This window comes from Perognathus longimembris, chromosome 23 (genome assembly GCF_023159225.1).
Source record: "Perognathus longimembris pacificus isolate PPM17 chromosome 23, ASM2315922v1, whole genome shotgun sequence".
In the NCBI taxonomy this organism is placed as follows: domain Eukaryota; kingdom Metazoa; phylum Chordata; class Mammalia; order Rodentia; family Heteromyidae; genus Perognathus; species Perognathus longimembris.
In genome coordinates this window covers 35,323,657-35,347,698 of record NC_063183.1, presented here as the reverse complement: position 1 = coordinate 35,347,698, position 24,042 = coordinate 35,323,657, and the positions used below count along the sequence as shown (strand labels likewise).

The 24,042-nt window shown below is 54.1% G+C and overlaps 2 protein-coding genes across 2 annotated transcripts in view; both read right to left on the bottom strand.

Annotated features, from left to right (window-relative positions):
* Aqr (aquarius intron-binding spliceosomal factor) overlaps positions 1-11,738 on the bottom strand; it is a 46,742-nt gene extending 35,004 nt beyond the window's left edge. The window contains exons 1-7 of the mRNA XM_048332045.1: positions 11,563-11,738; positions 9,712-9,768; positions 6,680-6,720; positions 6,316-6,351; positions 5,143-5,263; positions 1,672-1,812; positions 864-932 (exon numbers count right to left, since the gene is read on the bottom strand). Coding sequence (XP_048188002.1) covers positions 864-932; positions 1,672-1,812; positions 5,143-5,263; positions 6,316-6,351; positions 6,680-6,720; positions 9,712-9,768; positions 11,563-11,637 — 540 coding nt within the window. The 5' untranslated portion in view covers positions 11,638-11,738. The remainder of the gene's footprint in view (positions 1-863; positions 933-1,671; positions 1,813-5,142; positions 5,264-6,315; positions 6,352-6,679; positions 6,721-9,711; positions 9,769-11,562) is intronic.
* Positions 11,739-14,661: 2,923 nt separating this feature from the next.
* Positions 14,662-23,259, bottom strand: Znf770 (zinc finger protein 770). Its single transcript, XM_048332046.1, is given in 8 exon segments — positions 14,662-16,788; positions 16,790-16,866; positions 16,869-17,034; positions 17,036-17,659; positions 17,661-18,038; positions 18,040-18,763; positions 22,396-22,491; positions 23,175-23,259. Coding segments are annotated over 6 exon segments (2,100 nt in total). The 5' UTR covers positions 18,706-18,763; positions 22,396-22,491; positions 23,175-23,259; the 3' UTR covers positions 14,662-16,599.
* Between the last annotated feature and the right edge of the window lie 783 nt (positions 23,260-24,042).

Sequence of the window (24,042 nt, the reverse complement as noted above, 5' to 3'; positions counted from 1 at the left end):
CTGTGCTAACGGATCAGTGAAGTCTGATCAAGTTGTTTTGGGGTGAGGTTGACGGGAATGGGTCGCACACATGTAGAGAGCGGTAACTAATTTGAGGCAACGGAAAATGTGGTGCTAAGTAAGTGGGGCCGAGTACAGGGGGACGTGCCTGTAACCCTCGCGTTTGGGAGGCGGGAGGAGTGCAAGTTCCAGGACAGCCTGAGCTGCAGGGTGAGACTGCCTCACACACACACACACACGCACACACGCGCACACACACACACACACGCACGCACGCAACTGGACAAAAAGCCCCAGGCAAAGGGGGCCACGCCCGATTTTCAAAGCTCTTGTTGTCCTGTGATCTAGTACTACATGGGGGCGTCCATGTGGGGGGAGGTCCGCACCCCTCTCCCCCCCACCCCCGCGTGCTCACGCACGCCACGCACACCACAGCCTGCCGGGCTTCTGGTTATTCTGGAGATGGAGATTTTGGACTCTTCTCCCTAGGCGGGCTTTGAATCGTGACCCACCGGATCTCCACCGCCTGAGGAGTGAAGGGGTGCCAGCCACCCGCATCCAGCAGGACATGGATTCGTGAACAAACCTTTGGGTCTCCACTCCCTAAGACACACCGCGCGCCGGCCCCGTGTGGCGGAGGCCGCGGGCCAGGCACGGAGGGAGGCGCCGGTGCCAGCGCCGGCACGAGGACAGCGCACCCCAGCACACCCCCAGTCCTCCCCGGACGGGGGCTCAGGGGAGCACTCATGAGGGCGCGCACAGGCCCCCCCAGTGGCTAAGGCGTCCACGTCCCCACCAGAGCGGCGGCGGCGGCAGCCGGTCCACGACACCCACACGGGGCGGGCCACGAGGCGCGTACTCACGGGCTGCAGGCTCAGCCACATCGGGAGGGAGATGAGCTGCTGAACCTGGCTTCGTATCAGGTCCACTTCCTGTGAAGCACAAGAAAACAAGTTCCCCATCACCAGGCACTTCCGCGTGCACCGACACGGCGGCGTGCGCACGTTACGTCCCGCGAGGGCTTCCGGCCTGGCAGGGCTTCCGTATTAGTTTGCAGCCCCCATGTCCCACTTCTCCCATGCACAAAGATGTCTGCACCTGACCTCCACCGTGCCGGCCCTGCGGCGGGCGGGAGCCTCAACTACAAGCCGTGGCCCGTGCGGCGCTCAGGCCAAGGCCGAGGCCGCCCGGTCCTGCAGGTCCGCTTTTTACTGGGGGTTTCCAAGAACAAGGCCAGAGTGTCCCCACGTTCCGGGGCGGTGAGAGGCCTTACCGACGCCACACCCATGTGGCAACACCGCCAGGACCAAGTAGTGTCCCCTGACGAGCTCAGGGCTAAGGCAGGCGCAGGACTGCTCAGCAGCAGGCCTGTGCACTGCCTGGCTGACTTGAGTCGCAGGGCAGTTTCGGACAGCCACCCCGAAGGCCCGGGTGAAACGCCATCACCGAGGAGGCCCGTGGAGAATAGAGCGTCACACACAGCCCGGCCCCATCAGTGAAGGACCGTGATGGCGGTGCTGCCCCCCGCTGGCCCAGCACCCGCACACATGCGGCTGCCGGGTGCAGTCTGTGGGCATCAGCTCACACCCACTCCCCTCGGGACGCCCGACAGCACAGGCTAAGGCCTGGGGGCACCCCGCTCTCCCCCGGAGCCCGGGAGAAGGCGCTCACCAGGCTGTTGAAGCAGTGGTCCAGGAAGAGCAGCAGCACCGTCTGCTCGTGCAGGGAGAAGTCGCCGTCCGTGTCGGCCAGCGCCGCCGTCAGGATGCGCTTGAAGAAGAACGGGAAGTGCTCCGGCCGCTTCTTGAACGTCTGCCGAGAAAGCACCGCCCCCCGTGGGCTGCTGCTCACCCGGCTCGCCCTTAAAGCACCCTCGCCTTCTGAAGCGTCTGCGACGAGCCGCCACCCGCCACACTGGGGGCGGAGGCCAGAGGCTGGGGGCACCTCGTGGGACCCCCCCACCCCGTCCACCTCAGGTGAGCCCTCTAAGAGTCGGAAGCGCCTCGCTGCTCTGGGGCACACCAAACTAGCTCAGAACACATGGCTTCCACTGCAGCGTGCCAGGAGCCACGGCTCCAGCCGGCACCATGTGCACAGCCTCCTCCACACGCGAGTCCTGCCGTGCCGTGCGCGGGCCCTGCCTCCGCCCAGGCCTCCGCCCAAGTCCAGCAGACCCCAGCTCGCCCCATGTTCTTTCATGTGTGCCCGCCTCCCTGCGTGACGCAACCTGCCGGGTCCCGAGGTGCCGGTCCCCCCCATCCCCTCACGAGCACAGGCTCCCGGGTCCCCACAGGCGCCGGCGGACCCTGGGACTCGCTCCTCCTCCACCACGAGGACCCGCCGCCGCGGCATGCACTCCCAGCTGCCACTGCCCCCGGGTCACACTCCCCCCGCCACCAACCACCCCCGGGGTGGGTGAGACTTCCACCAATTACCCAGCCCACCACGGCTACGGAGGCTGCAGTGCTGAGTCCACACAGCAGCTCCCCTGATCCCCTTGCGTTCTGATTTCAGTTCCCGTGGAACATCCCCAACACTTCCTGTGTCAGCTCTACTCATGTGATGACAGCACACTCTTCCTATGTGGGATGGGAGAGTGCGAGTGTGCGTCCCGCGGACATTGCTGAGGCCTTCCCGGGAGCAGACGGCCCCCCTCCCTGGCAGTGCCCCCCCAGGTGACCGCCCTCCCTGGCAGGGCTCACCAGCAGACCGCCCGCCGTGGCAGTGCCCCCCCAGGTGACCGCCTTCCCTGACAGTGCCCCTCCCCCAGGAGACCACCTTCCCTGACAGTGTCCTCCCCAGGAGACCGCCCTCCCTGACAGTGCCCCCCTAGCAGACGGCCCACCTGCCCGCCCTGACAGTGCCCCCCCCAGCAGACGGTCTTCCCTGGCAGTGCCCCCCCACCCTAAGTGGACTGACTGCCCAGCCTGCTACACTCTTTTCGCCTGCTTGTGGCCCTAAAACCAAGAGCACAGGTGAGTTGCCAGACTTACACAGAACCCTCATGAGCTTCTGCTCACCTCCCCACTGATCACACACATGTCTACAGGGAAAGATGGAGGACACGCTCACCCTGAGCTTCTGCTGCCCACCTCTCACACTGTGTCCACCTACCTGCCCACAGATCATCACGCGCAGACGCACACACACCTACCCATGGATCATCACGCGCACGCGCAGACGCACACACACCTACCCACGGATCATCACGCGCACACACACACCTACCCACGGATCATCACACACACACACCTACCCACGGATCATCACACACATGCACACACACACCTACCCACGGATCATCACACACATGCACACACCTACCCACGGATCATCACGCACACACGCACACCTACCCACGGATCACACACATGCACACACACCTACCCACGGATCATCACGCACACACACCTACCCACGGAGCATCACACACATGCACGCACACACCTACCCACGGATCATCACACACATGCACACACACCTACCCACGGATCATCACGCGCACACCTACCCACGGATCATCACGCGCGTGCACACACACCTACCCACGGATCATCACACACACACACCTACCCACGGAGCATCACACACAACCTACCCACGGATCATCATGCGCACGCGCACACACCTACCCACGGATCATCACACACATGCACACACACCTACCCACGGATCATCACACACATGCACACACACACCTACCCACAGATCATCACACATGCACACACACACCTACTCACAGATCATCACACACATGCACACACACACCTACCCACAGATCATCACACACACACCTACCCATGGATCATCACACACATGCACACACACACCTACCCATAGATCATCACACATGCACACACACCTACCCACGGATCATCACACACATGCACACACACCTACCCACGGATCATCACACATGCACACACACACCTACCCACAGATCATCACACATGCACACACACACCTACTCACAGATCATCACACACATGCACACACACACCTACCCACGGATCATCACACACACACACCTACCCACGGATCATCACACACATGCACACACACCTACCCACAGATCATCACACATGCACACACACACCTACCCACGGATCATCACACACATGCACACACACCTACCCACGGATCATCACGCGCAGATGCACACACACCTACCCACGGATCATCACACACATGCACACACACACCTACCCACGGATCATCACACGCACGCGCACATGCACACACACACCTACCCACGGATCATCACACACATGCACACACACACACCTACCCACGGATCATCACACACATGCACACACACACCTACCCATGGATCATCACACACACACACCTACCCACGGATCATCACACACATGCACACACACACCTACCCATGGATCATCACACACACACACCTACCCACGGATCATCACACACACACACCTACCCACGGATCATCACGCACACACACCTACCCACGGATCATCACACACATGCACACACACACCTACCCACAGATCATCACACACATGCACACACCTACCCACGGATCATCACGCGCATGTGCACATGTACACACACACCTACCCACGGATCATCACACACACACCCCTACCCACGGATCACACACACACACACACACAGAAGAATGGAGCACATGCAGTCCCAGTCATCCATGGTGGTCTTGGACCGCATCCCTGGGGACCAGGGCAAATCCCCCCCCCCCCCCCCCATTCATCAAAACCACTTCACAACATGCACGCTGATGAAGTTCTTTCCTGGCCACAAACCACATCACATCTCTGGGCTTTCCTACAATCACGCGGTGCAGCGCCACAGCCCTGGTCATCGCTCACACCTGGGACCGCACGTCACCTGAGCGCCACGGACTGAGAAGGCTGGTTATTTTGGAGACAGAGTCTGGTCAACTTTTCTGTCTGGGCTAGTCCTGAACCTCAGTCCTCCAGATTTTGGTCTCCCCAGGCGTGAGCCGTCACGCCTGGTTCCCGTTCTTATCCTTAGCTGGGCTTTTCTCTTAGGTATCAAGCTGCCCTACAGGTGCGCTTACTAAGAGCACCAAGTCCTGCCACACCCCAGGCAGGGCCTCGGCGGCACAGGAGGAAGGCCAGGAGGGTCACCCCTTACCTCCCACGCAGGGACGTTTTCTCTGAACTTCTCATTCACCATACAGCAGATGGACATCAAGTAGGCCTTGCTGGACATCTCTGGAGAGTAATTCATCCAGAGATAGTTCTCAAGGTACTGGCTGCGAAGAGCAAAATGGCACACAACATTTCACCATCCGTCACTGTAATGCAGCTCTCGCCTAGAAAAGCGTATCCTTCACATCCTAAACGCGGGTTGAGAATCTGCAGAGTTTGTGAGTCCTTCTTCCCAGACTTGGCTATCATTCAGAGGGGTGCTCCTGGTGTAGATGCACACAATGTGGCTCTGGGAGGCGACAGTCACATACTCTCAAGAGATTAAGGTACCAGAGGTTCCTGGTGCAAAATTATCCCCCAGACCAATAAAGTCTCTTATCTACGACTCATTAAGTGAAAATGAAAATCATGCAACAAGTCATCAGCTCTAAATCAACCTATCACGGGCATGGTCAGGAAGAAAACTATCAGAGGCAATAGCCCTGAACCACAGGAAAAGGATCTAAGGTTCAGAGCAGATTAAGAGTGCTCACACCTGCAATCCCAGCCACTCGGCGGCCAAGGGCCACAGTCATTAGAAGGCACACCACGGGAAGTGAGCTGACGTCTCACACTCTGGGACAGAGGACAGGTGTTTCAGGCCACACTGGTCCTAACACCACGACACCTCCACAATCTAGTTACACCTGCTCGGTTCCCATTGTCCAGCCTTCAGGGGCTCCTGGGGACCACGCTGCCTTGGTTATTGCAGTTTAGTTGGCACTGGAGGACTAATTTATTCCCACAGGTCATGAGAAAATCAAGAATGGAAATTGCTCAGCAATGTTACTAACTGGCGAAAAACAACTCAAAATACATCTTCACACTGTGTTATCTTTAAAAGCAAAAACTACATCAAAATGATAAAATAAGCCAATCATACACACAAAGAAAACATTAAGGATGAACTGCTCCCTGTGTAACTACTATAGAATACTAAGCCCATGAACAAAAACATACATGTCCACACCTTTAGCCTTTGGTTGCGGGTGCTGTTGGAGTGCTGGGGATTGAACCCAGCGTCCTGACTGTGACTTAGAAACACACCCCAAGTGCAGTTCAAATTTGAATCAGGCTGTCATCCTGCAGGTCATCAAACCCATGCTTTTGCACTCACCTGAACTCCAGCAGCATTATCTTTCTGATGGCAAACCTGAAACCACAGGAAAACAAGTAATGTTTTAAAGTAGGATGCGTACGCACTTCAGAGTTCCTAAATTTAAGTGCACTTGAGGATCTTAAGATGAAGTCACAGATCAGACTCCCTAACACTGATCACACCTGCCAAAGGCAGCCCCAGCCCCGCCCTCTTCGGAGGCAGAGAGGCATGGCATGACGGGGGAGCGCAGCCCCTGCCGTCTCCCCGCACCACTCGGTCCTTCCAGCATTCCACTAGCTTTCTGGGCTGGAAGCTAACTGGAAAGGGTTCCCTGTCGCGATCACACTTGATCTACAAACGCCACTGTGTAAGTCGTGCCTACCTTGATTTGACGATCTCTTTCTCATATATATCTTCAATAACCTGTACCAAAGAAATTAAAGTGTTTAACCTTAAATGGATGGATTTCAATTACTGAGACTATATAAAATAAGATGGTTTAGGAAAGCTTTCAAATACTAATTTTAAAATGACACATAGATATTCTTTTTCATCACTGTGCTGGTAGATCCCACCTGCTGCTCAAGAAGCGGGGACATGAGGATTGCAGTTCCAAGCCCATGAGACCCTTATCTCCAGTTAACCAACAAAAAAGCCAGAAAGAAAGCTGTAGCAAGTGGTAAAGGGACAGCCTTGAATCAGCAAGAGCCAAGTGAGAGCTCAGGGCCCGAGTTCCAGCCCTACTACTGGCACACCACACCCACACCCACACCACACCCACACACCACACCCACACACCAACTTTTTCAATAATCACATACTTCTCAAAATCTGAAAAGACAGCCAAGTAGTAGAAAAAGTAATATTACTTGTCTACATAAAGAGCCCCAAACTATTAAAATGGCACAGGGGTTAACAGTTCTAAGGAAAGAATAAGATTGTATTTTATACACTTAATTTAAAAAATGTATAAATGTTATATGCATCTAATCACGTAAAATAATATTTATGGAAATGAACTCGGGGAAAGGGAGACAAGATGATTTTCCTCCTTGTTTTTTCTTTTTGTCTTGTCTGTTCACCTGTCTGTCTTTGGGAGAGTAAGGGGAACAATGACACAGAAATAGAGGGACAACAGCGATCAGAAGCAGCAGTGGCACTCACTAAACACTATGTTGAAAATGAACTCAACAACTTGTAGGTGGGGACTGGGGGGAAACTGGGAGAGAGCCAGGGAAGGGGTGACGTGGTCCAAGAAGAAACCTACTTTTTGCTTGACATATGAAACGGTAACCTCTCTATACATCACCTTCATAGCAACGATTTAAATTTAAAAAAGAGTATAAACATTTTGGAAAACTAAAATCTGCGTAAGTGTGCCAGTGACCCACGCCTGTAATCCTAGCTCCTGAGAAGGCTGAGAGCTGAGATGGAGGTTCAAACCCAGCTGGGCAAGACAGTAGGTGAGACTTTCTGTGAGACCACCAAAAAATCCCTAAGTGGAGCTGTGGCTCAAGTTGTAGAGCACAAACCCTGAGTAAAGTTCAGTGCTCAGGCCGAGTGCAAGCACCAGCACTGGCACAAACACAAAAAGCATAATTTTACGTACGTCATCAGACGCACAGTGACTCCCCAGGAACATGGCGGGCCCTTGCTCCCGGCTGGGTGACCAGGACTCAGGGGAGGGGCTTGCTCCCAATCATCTCACTGGGAATGGCACCGGGAGCTTTGCTGACAGCAGCAGTGCAAACAGCCCGTGTGCTAGAGTCGGCAGGAGGAAACACTCCTACTGCGCAACGATGAAGGGGTTCAGGTATTATTTCTGTGTAGTAAACTACACAGTCTATTAACTGATTAAAGCAATAAATATCTACAGCAATGGGGAGGTGAGTGATAAGGCAAACTAGACCAATCTACATTAAATTCTTTATTACAGTTTTTCTACCAAAATTCAAATTAACAATAAAAGGGCATAGTTCTCTCTTAATGATCAACCGCAACAAAGTTACTCTATGATTTTTTTTGGCCAGTCCTGGGGCGTGAACTCAGGGCCTGGGCACTGTCCTGGGGTGTGAACTCAGGGCCTGGGCACTGTCCTGGGGCGTGAACTCAGGGCCTGGGCACTGTCCCTGGCTTCTTCTTGCTCAAGATGAGTGCTCTACCACTTGAGACACAGTGCCACTTCCGACCTTTTCTGTTTAAGGGGTTACTAAGGAACGGACCCCAGGGCTTTACGCATGCTAGGCAAGTGCTCTTCCACAAAGCCATATTCCCAGCCCAACTTTTTGTTTTGCTAGTCTTGGGCCTTGGACTCAGGGCCTGAGCACTGTCCCTGGCTTCTTTTTGCTCAAGGCTAGCACTCTGCCACTTGAGCCACAGCGCCACTTCTGGCCGTTTTCTGTATATGTGGTGCTGAAGAATCGAACCCAGGGCTTCATGCATGTTAGGCGAGCACTCTACCACTAAGCCACCTTCCCAGCCCCAAAGTTACTCTAAATAGGCATGTATAGCTTCACCTAAAATCATGTACAGTCAATTAAAAGATGTGGGTAGACAGTGAATCAAACATCTCATCTAATTAGGTTCCACTCAACCTAACAGCACCACCTGGTTCTTTTAAATTACTCTAAGAACTCCTGTTCCCAATATATACACACAAAACATACAAACTGCATGTGGTAAGATACAAATCCTGTTGACAATCAAAAATGATATACTAATAAATGAGACAGTTGATCTCAAATGACAAAGCACATTTTAAATTTAAGAAGTTCAATTTTCCCTGGTGGCTAAAGCATCGGGCTTCATTTAAAATGCAGAATCTGTGTGAGTCTTTAGGACCTGCTTCACACAATGACCTCTTCTCAAGGCGTCGCACCCAGGCAGAGGAGCAGTGGTCTGGGGCTCGTTCTGGAGCGCCCCGCAGCACGGCCGCTCCCTTCACCAGCTCCACGCAGCCTGGAGGAGAGCGCACCCCCTCCACCACCAAGACCGCTCGCTGCCCTGGCGTCCGAACGCCTGCCCTGCTCCTCGGCCATCACTGGGCCAGCGTCGGGTCCCCAATCTCCCGGCACCAGAGAACAGGCTCTACCCCAAATGAACCGCCGAGATGCCCACACGGAAATCTCAAACATAAAAGTACTTGTGCCTCATAGGAACAGATTTAAAATAACCCAAGACTCCATAAAGAGAAGGGCTAAGTGACTCGTATACAGAGCTCATAGGAAATCAGATAATTGAAGTTATCTCTGATGATTTAATTATTAATCTAATGATTATTGTCACTTTGTTATTTTCCAAATTTTCTGCTATGAATAAAGCTGACTTTTTAACCTAAAAAACCAGAGAGAAAGAGAACACTGTTTTCCTTAGGATTATAACTTCAGAAAGAAAGCTGCAACAAAAAGCGCTTACCTTTATATCAAAAGGAGACTTTTTCTTGATGTGCGGAGCCCAGTACTTACAGGCTAACTGCAAAAGTGAACAGGACACACAAGTCATTGCTTCCTGCTTGCTCGCCAAGGCGGTGCTGGGGGGGAGGGGGGGCAGAACCAGGCGCCTTCCAGCTCACAGCCCTTTCTCCTGGCCACAAAAGGCTGGGGTGCCTGGCACCAGCTCCCCACAAAGTCAAAACACCCCTTTCCAACAACCCCGAGGCAAGCAGCACGGCCAGTCAAGAATCAGAGGCAAGCATCTTTGGAAAAGTGATAAGGGAATCAAGCAAGTTTTAAAAATTACATTATGTGGGCTGGGGATATGGCCTAGTGGCGAGAGAGCTTGCCTCGTATACATGAGGCCCTGGGTTCGATTCCCCAGCACCACATATACAGAAAATGGCCAGAAGTGGCGCTGTGGCTCAAGTGGCAGAGTGCTAGCCTTGAGCAAAAAGGAAGCCAGGGACAGTGCTCAGGTCCTGAGTCCAAGGCCCAGGACTGGCCAAAAAAAAAAAAAATTACATTATGTACCCAGCGTCACAGTCAATAGCCAAACATGCATTAAAAACCAGATTCAAAATCTCCATGCAGGGTGATATGTAAAACAAGAACTTAACATTGCCACACATCCAAAAACACATGAAAATTCTGAAAAAACTACAAACAGAATGCGAGTACTTATGGTCTATTTCGGTAGGTTTCACCTGAAAATTCAAGTACATACACAATCTCTCCAGAAATGTAAATGAGTCAAGGAATATCAGATCATGGCTGACGCCTTTCTCTTAAAAAATAGGAAACTCATGCAGGCTGGTTGTGCATGCCTGAGTCTCATCACTCAAGAGGCTGAGGCAGGACTGTGAGTTCAGAGCCAGCCAGGGCACGGAATGAGATCCTCTCTCAAGACAGCGCCTGGGGAACTCCAGTGAGCACAATTCCACACGTTCACGAGCGGGAAGGGGGCTGTGCAGGAACCTGGCACTGTGGGCACTCTGCGTTGGGGTGGGTGGTGAACTCTGCGCTGGCACTGTTTCTGCCAGGCGTCCTCCACACGACTGGAAGCTAGTAACTGCTGCTTCCTCTGTTCTGTGAACCGCTTCATTACTAGCCTTGTACTCATCCGACTACTCAACTAAAACATTCCAGACATGGAACCCGCCTTCTTTGCTTTTACAGCAAGAAACCTAACCCACTCCACTGGAAAGCCCTCAAAAGAAAGGTCGACACCTACTTTGGATGACATTTCCCGAAGTTACCATACACACAACAACTCAATACAAAGTGCTCAACTTGCCTCCCCCAAACAAAGGGGGGAGGGGGAGGGGGAAGGAGGGGGAGAGGAAGAGGGAGGGAGGGGGAGAAGGGGGGATGGGAGAGGGAGGGGAGGGGGAGGAAGAGGGAGGGAGGGGGAGGAGGGGGATGGGAGAGGGAGGGGAGGGGGAGAAGGAGGGGGAGGGGAGAGGGAGGGGTGGAGGAGGAAGAGGGAGGGGGAGGAGGGAGGGAGGGGAGGGGGAGGAGGGAGGGGAGGGGGGCTGGTCGGGACTCCACGCGGAACGGCGAGGCGCGGCAGGACGCACGCGTGCGTGCGTGCGTGCGTGCGTGCGTGCACAGATCCGCCGCGAGGGGCGGCCAGGCCCCCGCGCCGGGCAGGAGCGGGGGAGGAGGGCGAGGGCGCGGGCGGCGGGGCCGCGGGCGCACGAGGGCGGACGGGCCGAGGCGGGAAGGCTGGGGACGCGCGGGCGCCAGCTCCGCCCCGCCCCGCAGGGCCCACCGTGCCCGCCCGCGGCTCGCTCCGGCCGTGGGCCCCGCAGGCCCCGCAGGCCCGGCTCACCTGGGTCACGAACTCCGCGTTGATCTGGGACACCGTCGGGGCCACGACTTTCTTAGGCTGCGCGGGGGCAGCCATGGCCGCGCGCCTCCCGCTCCGGGCACGGGGCGCCGGCACCTCGGACCGCGGCCGCGCCGGAGCCGCACGCAGCCCCGCCGGGTGGCGCGCGGGCGCGTGGGGAGGAGCGCGGGGCCCGCCGGAGGCCTGCGCCGCCGTCCGAGCGCCTCCCGGAAGCGGCGCGCGCCTCCCGGAAGCCGGACAGGCGCGCGGCCCCGGCCGAAGCGACGCTCGCGGCCTCCCGCGCGCGCGCCCCCCCAGCGGCCGGCGAGGGGAAGGCGCCGCGCGCGGGACGCGGGGCCGGGGGCCGGCGGAGGGGCGGGGCCGGGGGCCGGGGGCCGGCGGAGGGGCGGGGCCGGGGGCCGGCGGAGGGGCGGGGCCGGGGGCCGGCGGAGGGGCGGGGCCGGGGGCCGGCGGAGGGGCGGGGCCGGGGGCCGGCGGAGGGGCGGGGCGCGGGGCCGGGCGGAGGGGCGGGTCCGGGTCCGGGTCCGGGTCCGGGTCCCTCCGCACCGGCGGCCCCGGAGCCCGCGCCCCGATAGCTGGCCGGGGCCGGGCCGCGCGGCCGTGCGCCCCGCGCCGCCGCCCTGCCGTGGGTGTTAGGATGAAGCGCTGCCCCCCGTCGTGGTGCTCGGCCCGCTCGCTCCTCCCTCCCCGGGGTCGCCCGCGTGCGGGGCTCTTATTATTATTATTGTTGCTGTTGTTGTTTAGCAGCGCCGCGCCCCGGCCCGGCGTCCCCGGCCCGGGCACCGCGCCCCCCCAGCGGCAGCTCGCGCCCCGAGCCCGGCGCCCACTCGGGAGCAGGCGCAGGCTGTCCGTCTCCCGAACAGGCGAGCTGTTAAATGCGGAGGTGATGTCGGGGGGAGCAGCTCCCCAGACCTCGCCCTCTCCCACCCGCTCCCGCACTGCCCCACGCCGGGCCGCCCCACGCCCAGGGCCAGAGCCGCGGCGACCCCGGAGCCCCAAGATCCCCGCGCAGGAGAGAACCCAGCACCCAGCAAGGCCGGGTGTGCATCCCTGCTACACCCAGCAAGGCCTGGTGCGCCCCCTCTACACCCAGCAAGGCCTGGTGCATCCCCGCTACACCCAGCAAGGCCTGGTGCGCCCCCTCTACACCCAGCAAGGCCTGGTACACCCCCGCTACACCCAGCAAGGCCTGGTACACCCCCGCTACACCCAGCAAGGCCTGGTACACCCCCGCTACACCCAGCAAGGCCTGGTACACCCCCGCTACACCCAGCAAGGCCTGGTGCGCCCCCTCTACACCCAGCAAGGCCTGGTGCATCCCCGCTACACCCAGCAAGGCCTGGTACACCCCCGCTACACCCAGCAAGGCCTGGTACACCCCCGCTACACCCAGCAAGGCCTGGTACACCCCCGCTACACCCAGCAAGGCCTGGTGCGCCCCCTCTACACCCAGCAAGGCCGGGTGCATCCCTGCTACACCCAGCAAGGCCTGGTGCGCCCCCTCTACACCCAGCAAGGCCTGGTACACCCCCGCTACACCCAGCAAGGCCTGGTGCGCCCCCTCTACACCCAGCAAGGCCGGGTGCATCCCTGCTACACCCAGCAAGGCCGGGTGCGCCCTCTATACCCAGCAAGGCCTGGTGCATCCCTGCTACACCCAGCAAGGCCTGGTGCACCCCCTCTACACCCAGCAAGGCCGGGTGCGCCCCCTCTACACCCAGCAAGGCCTGGTGCACCCCTGCTACACCCAGCAAGGCCGGGTGCACCCCCTCTACACCCAGCAAGGCCTGGTGCACCCCCGCTACACCCAGCAAGGCCGGGTGCGCCCCCTCTACACCCAGCAAGGCCGGGTGCGCCCCCTCTACACCCAGCAAGGCCGGGTGCGCCCCCTCTACACCCAGCAAGGCCGGGTGCGCCCCCCTCTACACCCAGCAAGGCCTGGTACACCCCCGCTACACCCAGCAAGGCCGGGTGCGCCCCTCTACACCCAGCAAGGCCGGGTGCGCCCCCTCTACACCCAGCAAGGCCTGGTGCGCCCCCCCTCTACACCCAGCAAGGCCTGGTGCACCCCTGCTACACCCAGCAAGGCCGGGTGCACCCCTTCTACACCCAGCAAGGCCGGGTGCACCCCTTCTACACCCAGCAAGGCCCAGTGCACTCTTTCCTTCCTGTAGCTTCCAAAGAGCAGAGCGGGTGCTATTCTGCACCAGGGGCCCTTGCCAGTCTAGTAAAGGATTCCTGTAAGGCCATCGGATGCCCACACTTCCATACTGGTCGCTCCACCCAGAGGTTTGGGGTCATTCTACTTGGCTGTTTCATACAGCATGGACACTGAAGTCATTTCCTGCAAGTCAATCTCAAATGCCTTTCCCCTGCTAATTGTGAAATGAAGGGAAAAGGGATAAAACCCAACAACTAAATTTCGTCTTTGGACACGGTATGAGTCTGTGTCTTCATTGGAAAAGAGCAGACTTACATTGGGAAGGTAGTGTGGAGGAAGGCTAGAGGATGGACCCGCGCGTGCGTGGAGCTGAGGCGTTCTCTCGCGGGTGAGGAGGTCCCGGGGCACACGCTCACAAGGGCTCCATCACCGGCAGCCTGTGTGGGAGGGGACTAAGTGGCTCACCACAGCGGTCAGCACTTGACACCTTCTTCCAAGGCTGTGCTTTTCTTTGAAAATGGAAAAAGAGTACACTGTATACCTTGAAGCTTTAATTATTCTGAAATTTAATTTTTTCTCGATTTTGCACCATCATTTGCTTTCCAACAGAACACATGTGTGAGGTCTGGTGTGCCAGACACCAGTGGCTCACGCCTGTCATCCCAATTCCTCAGGAGGTTGAGCTCTGAGGACCGAGGTTCAAAGCCAGCCTGTGAAGGAAAGTCCACGAGACTCTTACTTCCAATTAACCATCACACGGGCAGAAGTGGAGCTGCGGCTCAAGTGGCAGAGCGCTAGCCTTGAGCAAAAATGCTCAGGGACAGCGCCCAGGCCCCTGAGTTCAAGCCCCAGGACTGGCACATGAACGCATGTATGCACACAAACTCAAACTCAAAAAACAGGCATGCTACAGCCTGGAGTCATCCAAACAAGACATCCAAGTGATCTTTATTTTTTTCCCCAGAAAACCAAAGGAATTGATTCCATAGCACCTACAGCTCTAGCACACGGCAAACCATTACTTAACGTCTGTTTTCTCTTCATTCCTATAAAATTTCCATATGAAGCTTGCAATGATAATAAAGGAAAATAAGTATTTTGTTACAGGTACTTCAAATAGCACTACAGTACATCTTTGACAAAATTTTTTACAATATTCCAACTTTCAATATGAAACAGCTTAAATAGGCATGGGCCAAAGGAAAGTATATCACTTAGGCAAATAAAGTCTCATAGTCACACAAACATAACACTCAACTCTCCCTGTCTAGGTCAGGAAGGGAGTAAGACATGTTCTTTGAATAAAATTATATAAATAGCTTAGAAAAATGCCAACATCTGTAGCTTCTGATACACTAAGCAAATAATTTTTGAGCTTTTCATCTCAGAAATAGGAACTAGTAATTCTCTGCCTTTACGTAACAGATGTATTCTTGAAGAATTTTGTGCAAAGCAAATATTGTTAACCATGTCTTGCTCATACTGGAGAAACATATCTCAAACACAGGGAAATTAAAGCATGTGATTTTCCTCTGTTTTAGATAAATGCTTCGCCTTTAAAAACAACAACAAAAAAACAAAACAGGCACATTTGTACATCATTTGGGCAATTTAATCAGTCATATTCCTACTCTATAAATTAAACCCAACTTACTTAAAAAAATCACTTGGGATAAAGCAAGCAGACAAAACCCTTCCTCCTCCCTCCCACCCCTTCACAAGACAGTTCTCAGAACATGATGCAAACATACAACCATCCACTTACCCACATCTCAATGGAGGGTTTCCCCCAGACTGAAGTATGCTGTTCTCGTCACTTTAGAAACACAATGGTGAACTTTTTTTTATTGCTAGAAAGTCATTCTTAAAGATTTCTTAAAGTATGGCAAACACGAAGCTTGATTGTGTAGTTATGAAAAAGTCTCTTACAGTTAGGATTAAAATGCTTCCAAATCATGATCACTCTATTAAGAAAAATAACACCTTGGATTCTATAAGCATCTAATTCCTATATTGGGATGATTACCTTATTAATGAAAAAAATGCTGTAAGGATCAAATAAACTCTTAGCGTTAGCATCTTGCAACTGCATGAGGAATGAAACCTAAAACTAGATAAAGTCATGCCATTTTCTCAGGCTCAGTAGGATAGGCTTAGGCAAGTCGAAAGAATGCTCCACAGTAAAGCCAAGTCCCGCAAATGCCGCTCTAGACAAGCTTATCTGTGGCCAGGGCTCCCAACCAGCAAGCACACAGACGAACCGCAAGCGTTCCTCAGAAAAGCAAAGCCGCACACGTTACCAAGACAATTGGGACATTCAGAAAACACTCCAGGAAAGAGCCATGGGAAACGTGTGTGAGCACAAACCAGCCTCTCTCCTACTTTTAAGTTCTTCTGGGAATTACAACAGTGATCCTGACAAAACGGGGAAAAACAGAACCGCCACTTGGTAGATCACTGGTCAAACAGCCAGTCCAAGACCAGCTTTGAAAAGACCAGTGCAAAAGATTCTTCTCCCTTTCGCCTGTATCTCTAGGACTTTTAAACCTATGAGAAGAACAATGTCTTGCAAAGTAATTTGAGCCACAGATGAAAACTACTCTCCTTTGTAAAAGCAAACACAGTGGGATGCACTGCAGCTTGCGGACACCACGGGGTTCTCAGCAGAGCCAAAGTATGTTTATAATATGAAAATAAATGCTTACTGAATGACACAAGCCATACCCTTCCCTCTACAATTTCAACTGCGATTTCTAAAACACTACCTTTCCTATCCACCTCGCTCTCACTACGCAGGGCAGATGACCGCCCGGGAGACCCCCCCAAGGCAGGCGTCTGGAGAGCCCGAGCGCCCGCGGTCACACAGCCGGGTCGCTGGTGGCGGCCTTCTCCTGCGAGCGGTCTTTGAAGTGGGTGAGCTGGTGTCTCTTCCAGTGCGGGGCCTGCCTGAACCTTTTGCCACAAACTGAGCATTCAAAAGGTTTCTCCCCCGCGTGAATGAGATAGTGTCTCTCAAGCTTAGATGGAGACCGGAAACTCTTACAGCAACACGCTGCACGGGTAAAGGAGACCATCATTTTTCTCCGGATACCCTGGGTAGCCGCTGAAATGACTCTGCTCGGACCCAAGAGTGCACTGGGGAGGAAAGGCCGCTCGCTTCCGCCATAGGCAACCAGAATGAAATCCTCGGTTTCTGGCTTCACTCCCATCTCTGATAATTGATTCGACTGTGAAACCTCATAGGTCTGAAAACCGAAAGCCTGATGCTGGGAAGCATTATAGCTATCACCACTTGGAGGGATAAAAACTGTTCAACATTTCAAAGTCTAGCTGGTAAAATGATCTTCTATAGAGATTCTTTTCAATATGAGTCTCTTGGTGTCTTTTTAAGTGAGCTGACTGTCTGAAAGATTTCCCACAAACATTACAGCCAAAAGGCCTCTGTCCAGTATGGATTAAATAGTGTCTCTGTAGCTTAGAAAGAGAAGGGAACGCTTTCTCACATTTATCACAAGGATATATCTTATGTCCAGTAAGTATGTTCTCACTTGGAACTGGGAAACCACAGTGTTGAAACACTTGACAGTTACTGAAGAACTCCTCTCCTGATGAACCATAAACTGACAAGTCTTTATTAGTCACAGAGCTACCCATAGTTAATCGGCTCTCTGATGATGTAAGGATATCTTTCAAACATTCCCCCCTATTTTGGTTCTGGAACTGCTTTTGCCAAGAAAACGGCAAAGTCGGTGCTTTCTTCTTTTTATTGCCAATTCTCCTATACAGCCCCTGCCTGCCAGGAGAACCCAGAATTCTTCTCTTAGTTTGTTCAGAATTCTGCTGACTAGACTTACCACAAGTTTTCAGGAAACTACTTTTAAATGCTTTTCTCTCTGATGGACCGTTCCCTCTTTTTTTTACCCCCAGCACGTTTAAGCTTAGCCAAGATTTTTTTTACAATGGTTTTATAGTTGTAGGTTTTTTTGAGCCTACGTGGCGTTTTGCCCCTTCTGGCAGGAAAACACTGGTGTCCTTTGAGAATCTGCTCTGATTCAAAGCATTCTTCACACTCGGAACACTGAAAAGGGACGATATAAATAGAGTGGACCTCAGGTGGGTTATTCCCCTCGGACTCACCCACACTGCCATTCTCAAAACCTTCCTGCTTGACATTTAATGTGTGCGGCAGGAAGTAGGACTCTGAACTCCTCAACTTTGATGCAAGAGCCTGAAATGTCTTGCTCTTAGTATGGATTTGCTTATGCTTCAGAAGTTTGCTTTGAACCTTAAATCCCTTTTTGACAAAAACAACATTGGAAAGGTCTTTCTTCTGAATGTGTGAGCTGGTGGATTTTTAAATGCCCTGACTGCCGGAAAGACTTACTGCACAGGAGACACTTAAAAGGCTTCTGCCCAGTGTGAATAAGTGAATGCCTATCGAGTTTTGACTGCGACGGAAATATCTTGCCACAGATGGCACACGCATGAATGCTCTTCCTTCGTTTCCCGGTGCTGTACTCAGGATCGGATTTGGAGCATGGGGCTAAGGCCCATCTCTCCTCCGGGGGCAAAGTCCCGTAGCCGCCGCTTGCTGGCTTTTCCTGCTTGGCCTCCATCAGTCTTCGGGCCTGCTTGACATCGTTCTGATAGGTCTCATTGTGACGCTGTTGGTGCTTCATGAATGTCTTCAGATGTTTAAAGTGGCGTTGGCAAATGCTACATTTAAAAGGCATATTATGAGTTAACTGGTGCCGCTCCAGGTGAACTAGTTGTCTAAAGGTCTTATGACACACATCACATTCAAATGGCTTCTGACCAGTATGAATGAGATAATGCCTACCTAATTTTGATGGTGTTTCAAAGTGCTTGAAGCAAATATTGCAAATGTATGGCTTGCTTCTAGGGAGTTTGCTGGCTGCTACACACTGCTGAATCTTTAGCACTTTCAGACTGTTTTCAGCCATCGTATCCTTCAGGAATACGCTTGCACCAGCTTCATAGTGTTCTCAGCACCATGCATATCTAAAAGTGAAACAAGAAATGGTCACTTTTAGGGCCTGGTCTTGGGGCCTGGGTGCTGTCCCTGAGCTTTTCCACTCAAGGTTGGCGCTCTACCACTTGAGCCACAGCTCTACTGGCTTTTCTGGTGGTTCGCTGGAGAGGAGAGTCTCGTGGACTTTGCTGCCCTGACCGGCTTTGAACCGCGATCCCCGCCTCCTGAGGAGCGAGGATGGCAGGTGGCAAAGAAATGGAAAAAAAAAAATACTTTAAAAACTCTTTATGTGAAAAGAAATAATTTAAATCATTCTTTGGCTGAAGATACTAAAGATAAAATCTGGACTTTTCTTGTGCTTACAAGTAAACTGGTAATCATTTTAGATGACCTCTTTAGCATCATAAAATTAATTTCACATAGAGAGCTGACTCTATTCCCCCCCCCCCCCCCCCCAGTCTGGGCCTTGGACTCAGGGCCTGAGCACTGTCCCTGGCTTCTTTTTTGCTCAAGGCTAGCACTCTGCCACTTGAGCCACAGCGCCACTTCTGCCGTTTTCTGTATATGTGGTGCTGGGGAATTGAACCCAGGGTCTCGTGTATACGAGGCAAGCGCTCTTGACACTAGGCCATATTCCCAGCCCGAGAGCTGACTCTTTAAGAGAAATATCTAGGGCTGCATAGCTTTCTAAGCTATTTTCTACTTGAGAAGCTACATTAAAACCAAACCAAGAATTCCTTAATATTAAATAGATCCTACTTCATTAATAGATTTGTCAATATTGTTTTATCATTTAAATTTACACAAATAGTTAAAATAGTGAAGCATGTATTTGTACTCAATTACAGCAGATACTGTATACACACTCTTCACAATACAATGTTTCACTCATCACCTTAAGACTTTTTTTTTTTTAGCAGAATAAACACTATCTATACTTTCAATTACTTTAGATCAGCCTGCATGACTAGGAAAAAATTGCAAGACATGGTGTTAGCCCTGGACTTGTTAACCTGTTCTTAAATGAGATTCCTTCTGTGTAACAGTGGAAATAGCTCCTAAACTGCCTTCCATGGCAAACTACTGTGCAAATCTGTGCAGAAAAATTGTGAAGAATAATTGTACTTAGCTGGATATGGATCAAATTAAAAATTTTTTATTTCTACTGAGCAATGGTGGATCAAACCTGTCATCCTAGCTACTCAGGAGGCTGAGATCTGAGGATCACTGTTCGGAGCTAACCTAGGCAGGCAAGCTTGTGAGAATCTTACTTCCACTGAACTACCAAACAAGCTGGAAGTGAGCTGTGCTCAAGTGGTAGAAGGCCACCCTTGAGCCAAAGAAGCTGAGGGGCAGCACCCAGGCCTAGAACAGTTCAAGCCCCAGGACAAAAATAAATTAAGTAATAAAATAAAAATTTCCTTGATTACATTTTTAGGCTTTTTAACTAAGATAAACATATTTATTTACAGTTTTTATTTCTCCTTTTCCCTTTGTTGTAAATTCCAAACAAATAGTACTGAAAAATGAAATTGACACATTGCATTGTTATATACCTATTTATGAATAATTAACTGAATGTTGAGTCCACTACTCAAACATCATTAAAAAATAATCATGTTGGTCTTAGTAGTTAGCCTGAGACTAGGCACCACCTAGGTGACACCTGTAATCCCAGCTACTCAAGAGGCTGGGATCTGAGGACCGCGACTGGAAGCAGCCAGGCAAGAAATCCATCTCCAACTAACCCCCGAAAGCCCAGAGTGGAGCTACGGCTTAAGGGGTAGGGCACTAGCCTTGAGCAACAATAGGCCCTGAGTTCAAGATCCAAGACTGCGGGGGGGGGGGGGAAACGAGGACTAAACATGAAGATAAATAAGAATGTCATATATATTCTTTTAATATGTAAATATATATATACACCCATCTGTAACACATGCAACAGAAACTTTCACAACTCTTACACACTATCTTCTATCAAAGAAGCTAATTTTTCTTCTCCTACTGTATTACTTTACTTCAGAAAGGCAGAGGCTTAAAAAATGGTAATGCTACACTCTCAGCCTAACATTGTGTCTTCTATGTGAGAGCAAAAACTCTACCTGAAAACCAAGGGTTCTTCTGTCAACAGATCTGGCAAACAAGCCACGTATTGGCTGGTTATCACCATCTTCTCCTAGAAGACAGCTTAAACACAGAGGGGAACCCACGCACGGTTCCTTCTTTCAGCCCCCCGAACCGGGAAAGCGTTCACCACAGCGGGTCACCACTCATGACTCACACTGCGAGGTCAACTCAGGAAGCAAGTGCCACTGCACACACCGCACGGTGAGGGAGACACCGCTTTACAACTCCTATAGAAAGGGACGGGGTGCGTGACAGCTTTCCACATGTCACACAGTGCACAGGGCCCAAGGGGACTACTCGGTGTGGCCAAGTGATCTATCTGGGTGGGTGACAGAGCCTGGGCCCACAGAATGAGACAAGAGTGTTACGGAAAGCAATGTCTAGTTAAGAAAAAACCCTGGTCATTTTATTTTAAAATATTTAAGTAACCGTCTAACTGGAGTCCAAGTGGAAAAAAACCCCACAACTATAGAAATGCAAGTTACTATCTTAACTTATACAATGTATCATGTAACATCAGAAATCAGTAACCTTAGCAAAAAAAATCAGATGCTGCTACTATGAATCTTCCATTTTACTATCCTGAGTCAGAGAGCTCACAGTGAACAACGTCCAAAATCCCAAACATGCTGACACAGAGCAAGAGTCAGAGGATTTAAATTAAGTCGTAAATCCAGTGAACTGCCAAGAACCCAGTAATTTGTTTAATTCCTATTGGGCAACTCAGTTAATTCCTGCTGAGCAATTAAGTGTCAAGGTGTTCAATCAGGAAAACCAGCCAAACAAAGTAAAAGCAACCATCAAGCCTTCATTCACTAGGACAGGGTCTGCAAAGAGAAGCTTTGGTTCCCCGTGGCCTACTAAGCAGGATTCCAGGTGAGGGCCAGGAGAGCATGCAGTGCTTTGGAGGAAAGACAAGGCCCTTGCTTCCTGCAGACCTGGGGGCCAGGTACAGAGCAAGGAGTAGGAGTCGAAAGGAGCTGAGGCAAAGATGGAGGAACAGGCCTGAACAGTGAAGGCTGTGGGAAGGCCTCAACCAGCGTCCCTGACAGCAGAGAATCCAAAGGCCCCTAGGCCAGCAAGCCCAGCAGAATGAGGGCATCCCTACTCCCAATTCTCTCCAAATGCAACAGCGCCCTCCAGGGAGGGCAGCTCTCCCCCCACCCCCAGGCCAGGCGGGCAGAGCCCACTAACTGCCTAAGGTCAGGACAGGGTGTCCATTGGGAGCTGGGACTTCAGCATTCTTATTTGCCTCCCATTTCTGTGCAATGCACAAAACAAGAAAATCTCCAGTAGGCTATCAGTGGGCGATCACCTCTGACGGTAACAGGGACTGGCTACCTATATATCTCCCGGACGAAAGGTCTACGGTTGATTACTACCAGCACTAGCGCTGAATTCTGCGTCACTGGCCCCGCATCGCGTGGTAAAGCAGGTGGCCCGAACCCTATACTGTGGCCATCCCATCTGCTCTTTCTGAGAAAGAGGGGAGGGAATTCCCACATCCCGGGTGCACCCCAACCCCAGTACTTACACATGGCTGCACACAGCTCTAAGTCTCTTTCCAGCAGCTTTTGTGTTCTCCCACTGGTGTTCTTTGGTGGTTTTTTTTTTTTTTTGTTCCCCCGGTCTATAACAAGAACAACAAAAAAATCAAGCCCAAACCACAATTTTTACGTTAAATTGAAATAAAAATAGGCGTGGTTAATGGTTCGGCCCCGAGTTGTTCTTGACCAGACAGCTTCGTAGCTAACCTCGGTAACCATACTGGCTCCGGAGTGGAGGCCTCGGGTCTTAACACCCGTGAGGAGGCCCGGGGCTCGCGCCCGCGACCCCAGCACTCCGGGGGCTGAGCTCCGAGGGCGGCGGCAGTCCAAAGCCAGCCCGGGCAGGAAAGGCCGCGGCCCTCGGCTCCAGTCAGCCACCCCGGGGGCGGAAGCGGAGCCGCGGCCCGAGGGAGCCGCCCGCCGGCCCCGGGGCGGCCCCGGCCCGCGCGCCGGCCTCTCACCGCCCGCCGGCCTCTCACCGCCCGCGCCGCGCGCCTCCCCGGGCCTCCCGGCCGCCGAGCGCGCGGGGAGGCCGCGACGGGAGGCCCAGCGCCGGGGGCCGCGCCCGGGCGGAGGCCGGGGGACCCCGAGGCGGCGGGGCCGGGGGGGGGGGCGGCGTCTCCCCGAGCTCCCCCTCCGCCGGGCCCGGAGGCCCCGCGCGCCCCGCCGCAGGCCGCGGGGAGGCGGAGCGGCGGCGGCCCCGCCCCGGGCCCCGGCCCCGCGCCTCCCCGCGGGGGCGCCCCCGCTCGCGGCCCCGCGCACGCACCTGCGGCCGGGGGGCCTCGCAGCGGCCAGGCCCCCGGCGCCCCGGGCAGCGAGCGCGTCCGCAGGGGCCCACGGCGTCGGGCGGAGCGCGCAGGGCGCGGCGGCGCGCGGGGCGCCCGGGACGGGGTCCGGCTGGAAACCGGCGCCCCGGAAGCTCAGGGCCGCGCTCGCGTCCGGCCCGCCCGGGCGCCGGGGACCGGAAGTGCGGCGCGCCCGCCCCGCCCCGCCCCGCCCCGCCCCGGGCCCGCTCCCCCGCCGCGCCGCCGCGTGTGCGCGCGCACGCCCCGCGGAACCTTAGACGGACAGGACGTTAGTCACGGGACCCGAACGTGACGCTCGGCCCGCAGGGGCGGCCTGGGGGGAGGTGACGCCTCCGGCCCCCCCCCCCCCCGCTCCCTCCCTCCCTCCCTCCCCCTTCACTCCTGGGGCGACCCCTGGGCCTCTGCCGGCCTGCCTCCCTCAAAAGTCTCCAAGGTGTGGAGCCGGCCCGTGTCAGCGGATCAAAGATCCCTCGGACACACGGGGCGCCTGCTTCCTCGTGGGCGCCCGCCTGCCTGCCTCCCTCCCTCCCTCCTCCCTTCCTGCCTCCCTCCCTCCCTTCCTGCCTCCTTTCCTCCCTTCCTTCCTTCCTCCCTCCCTCCCTTCCTGCCTCCCTCCCCTCCCCTCCCTTCCTGCCTCCCTCCCCTCCTCCTCCCTTCCTTCCTTCCCTCCCTCCTTCCTTCTCTGCCTCTCTCCCTCCCTCCTTCCCTCCCTCCCTCCCTCCCTTCCTGCCTCCCTCCCTCCCTCCCTTCCTCCCCTCCCTCCCTTCCTGCCTCCCTCCCTCCCCTCCCTTCCTGCCTCCCTCCCTCCCTCCTCTCCCTCCCTCCCTC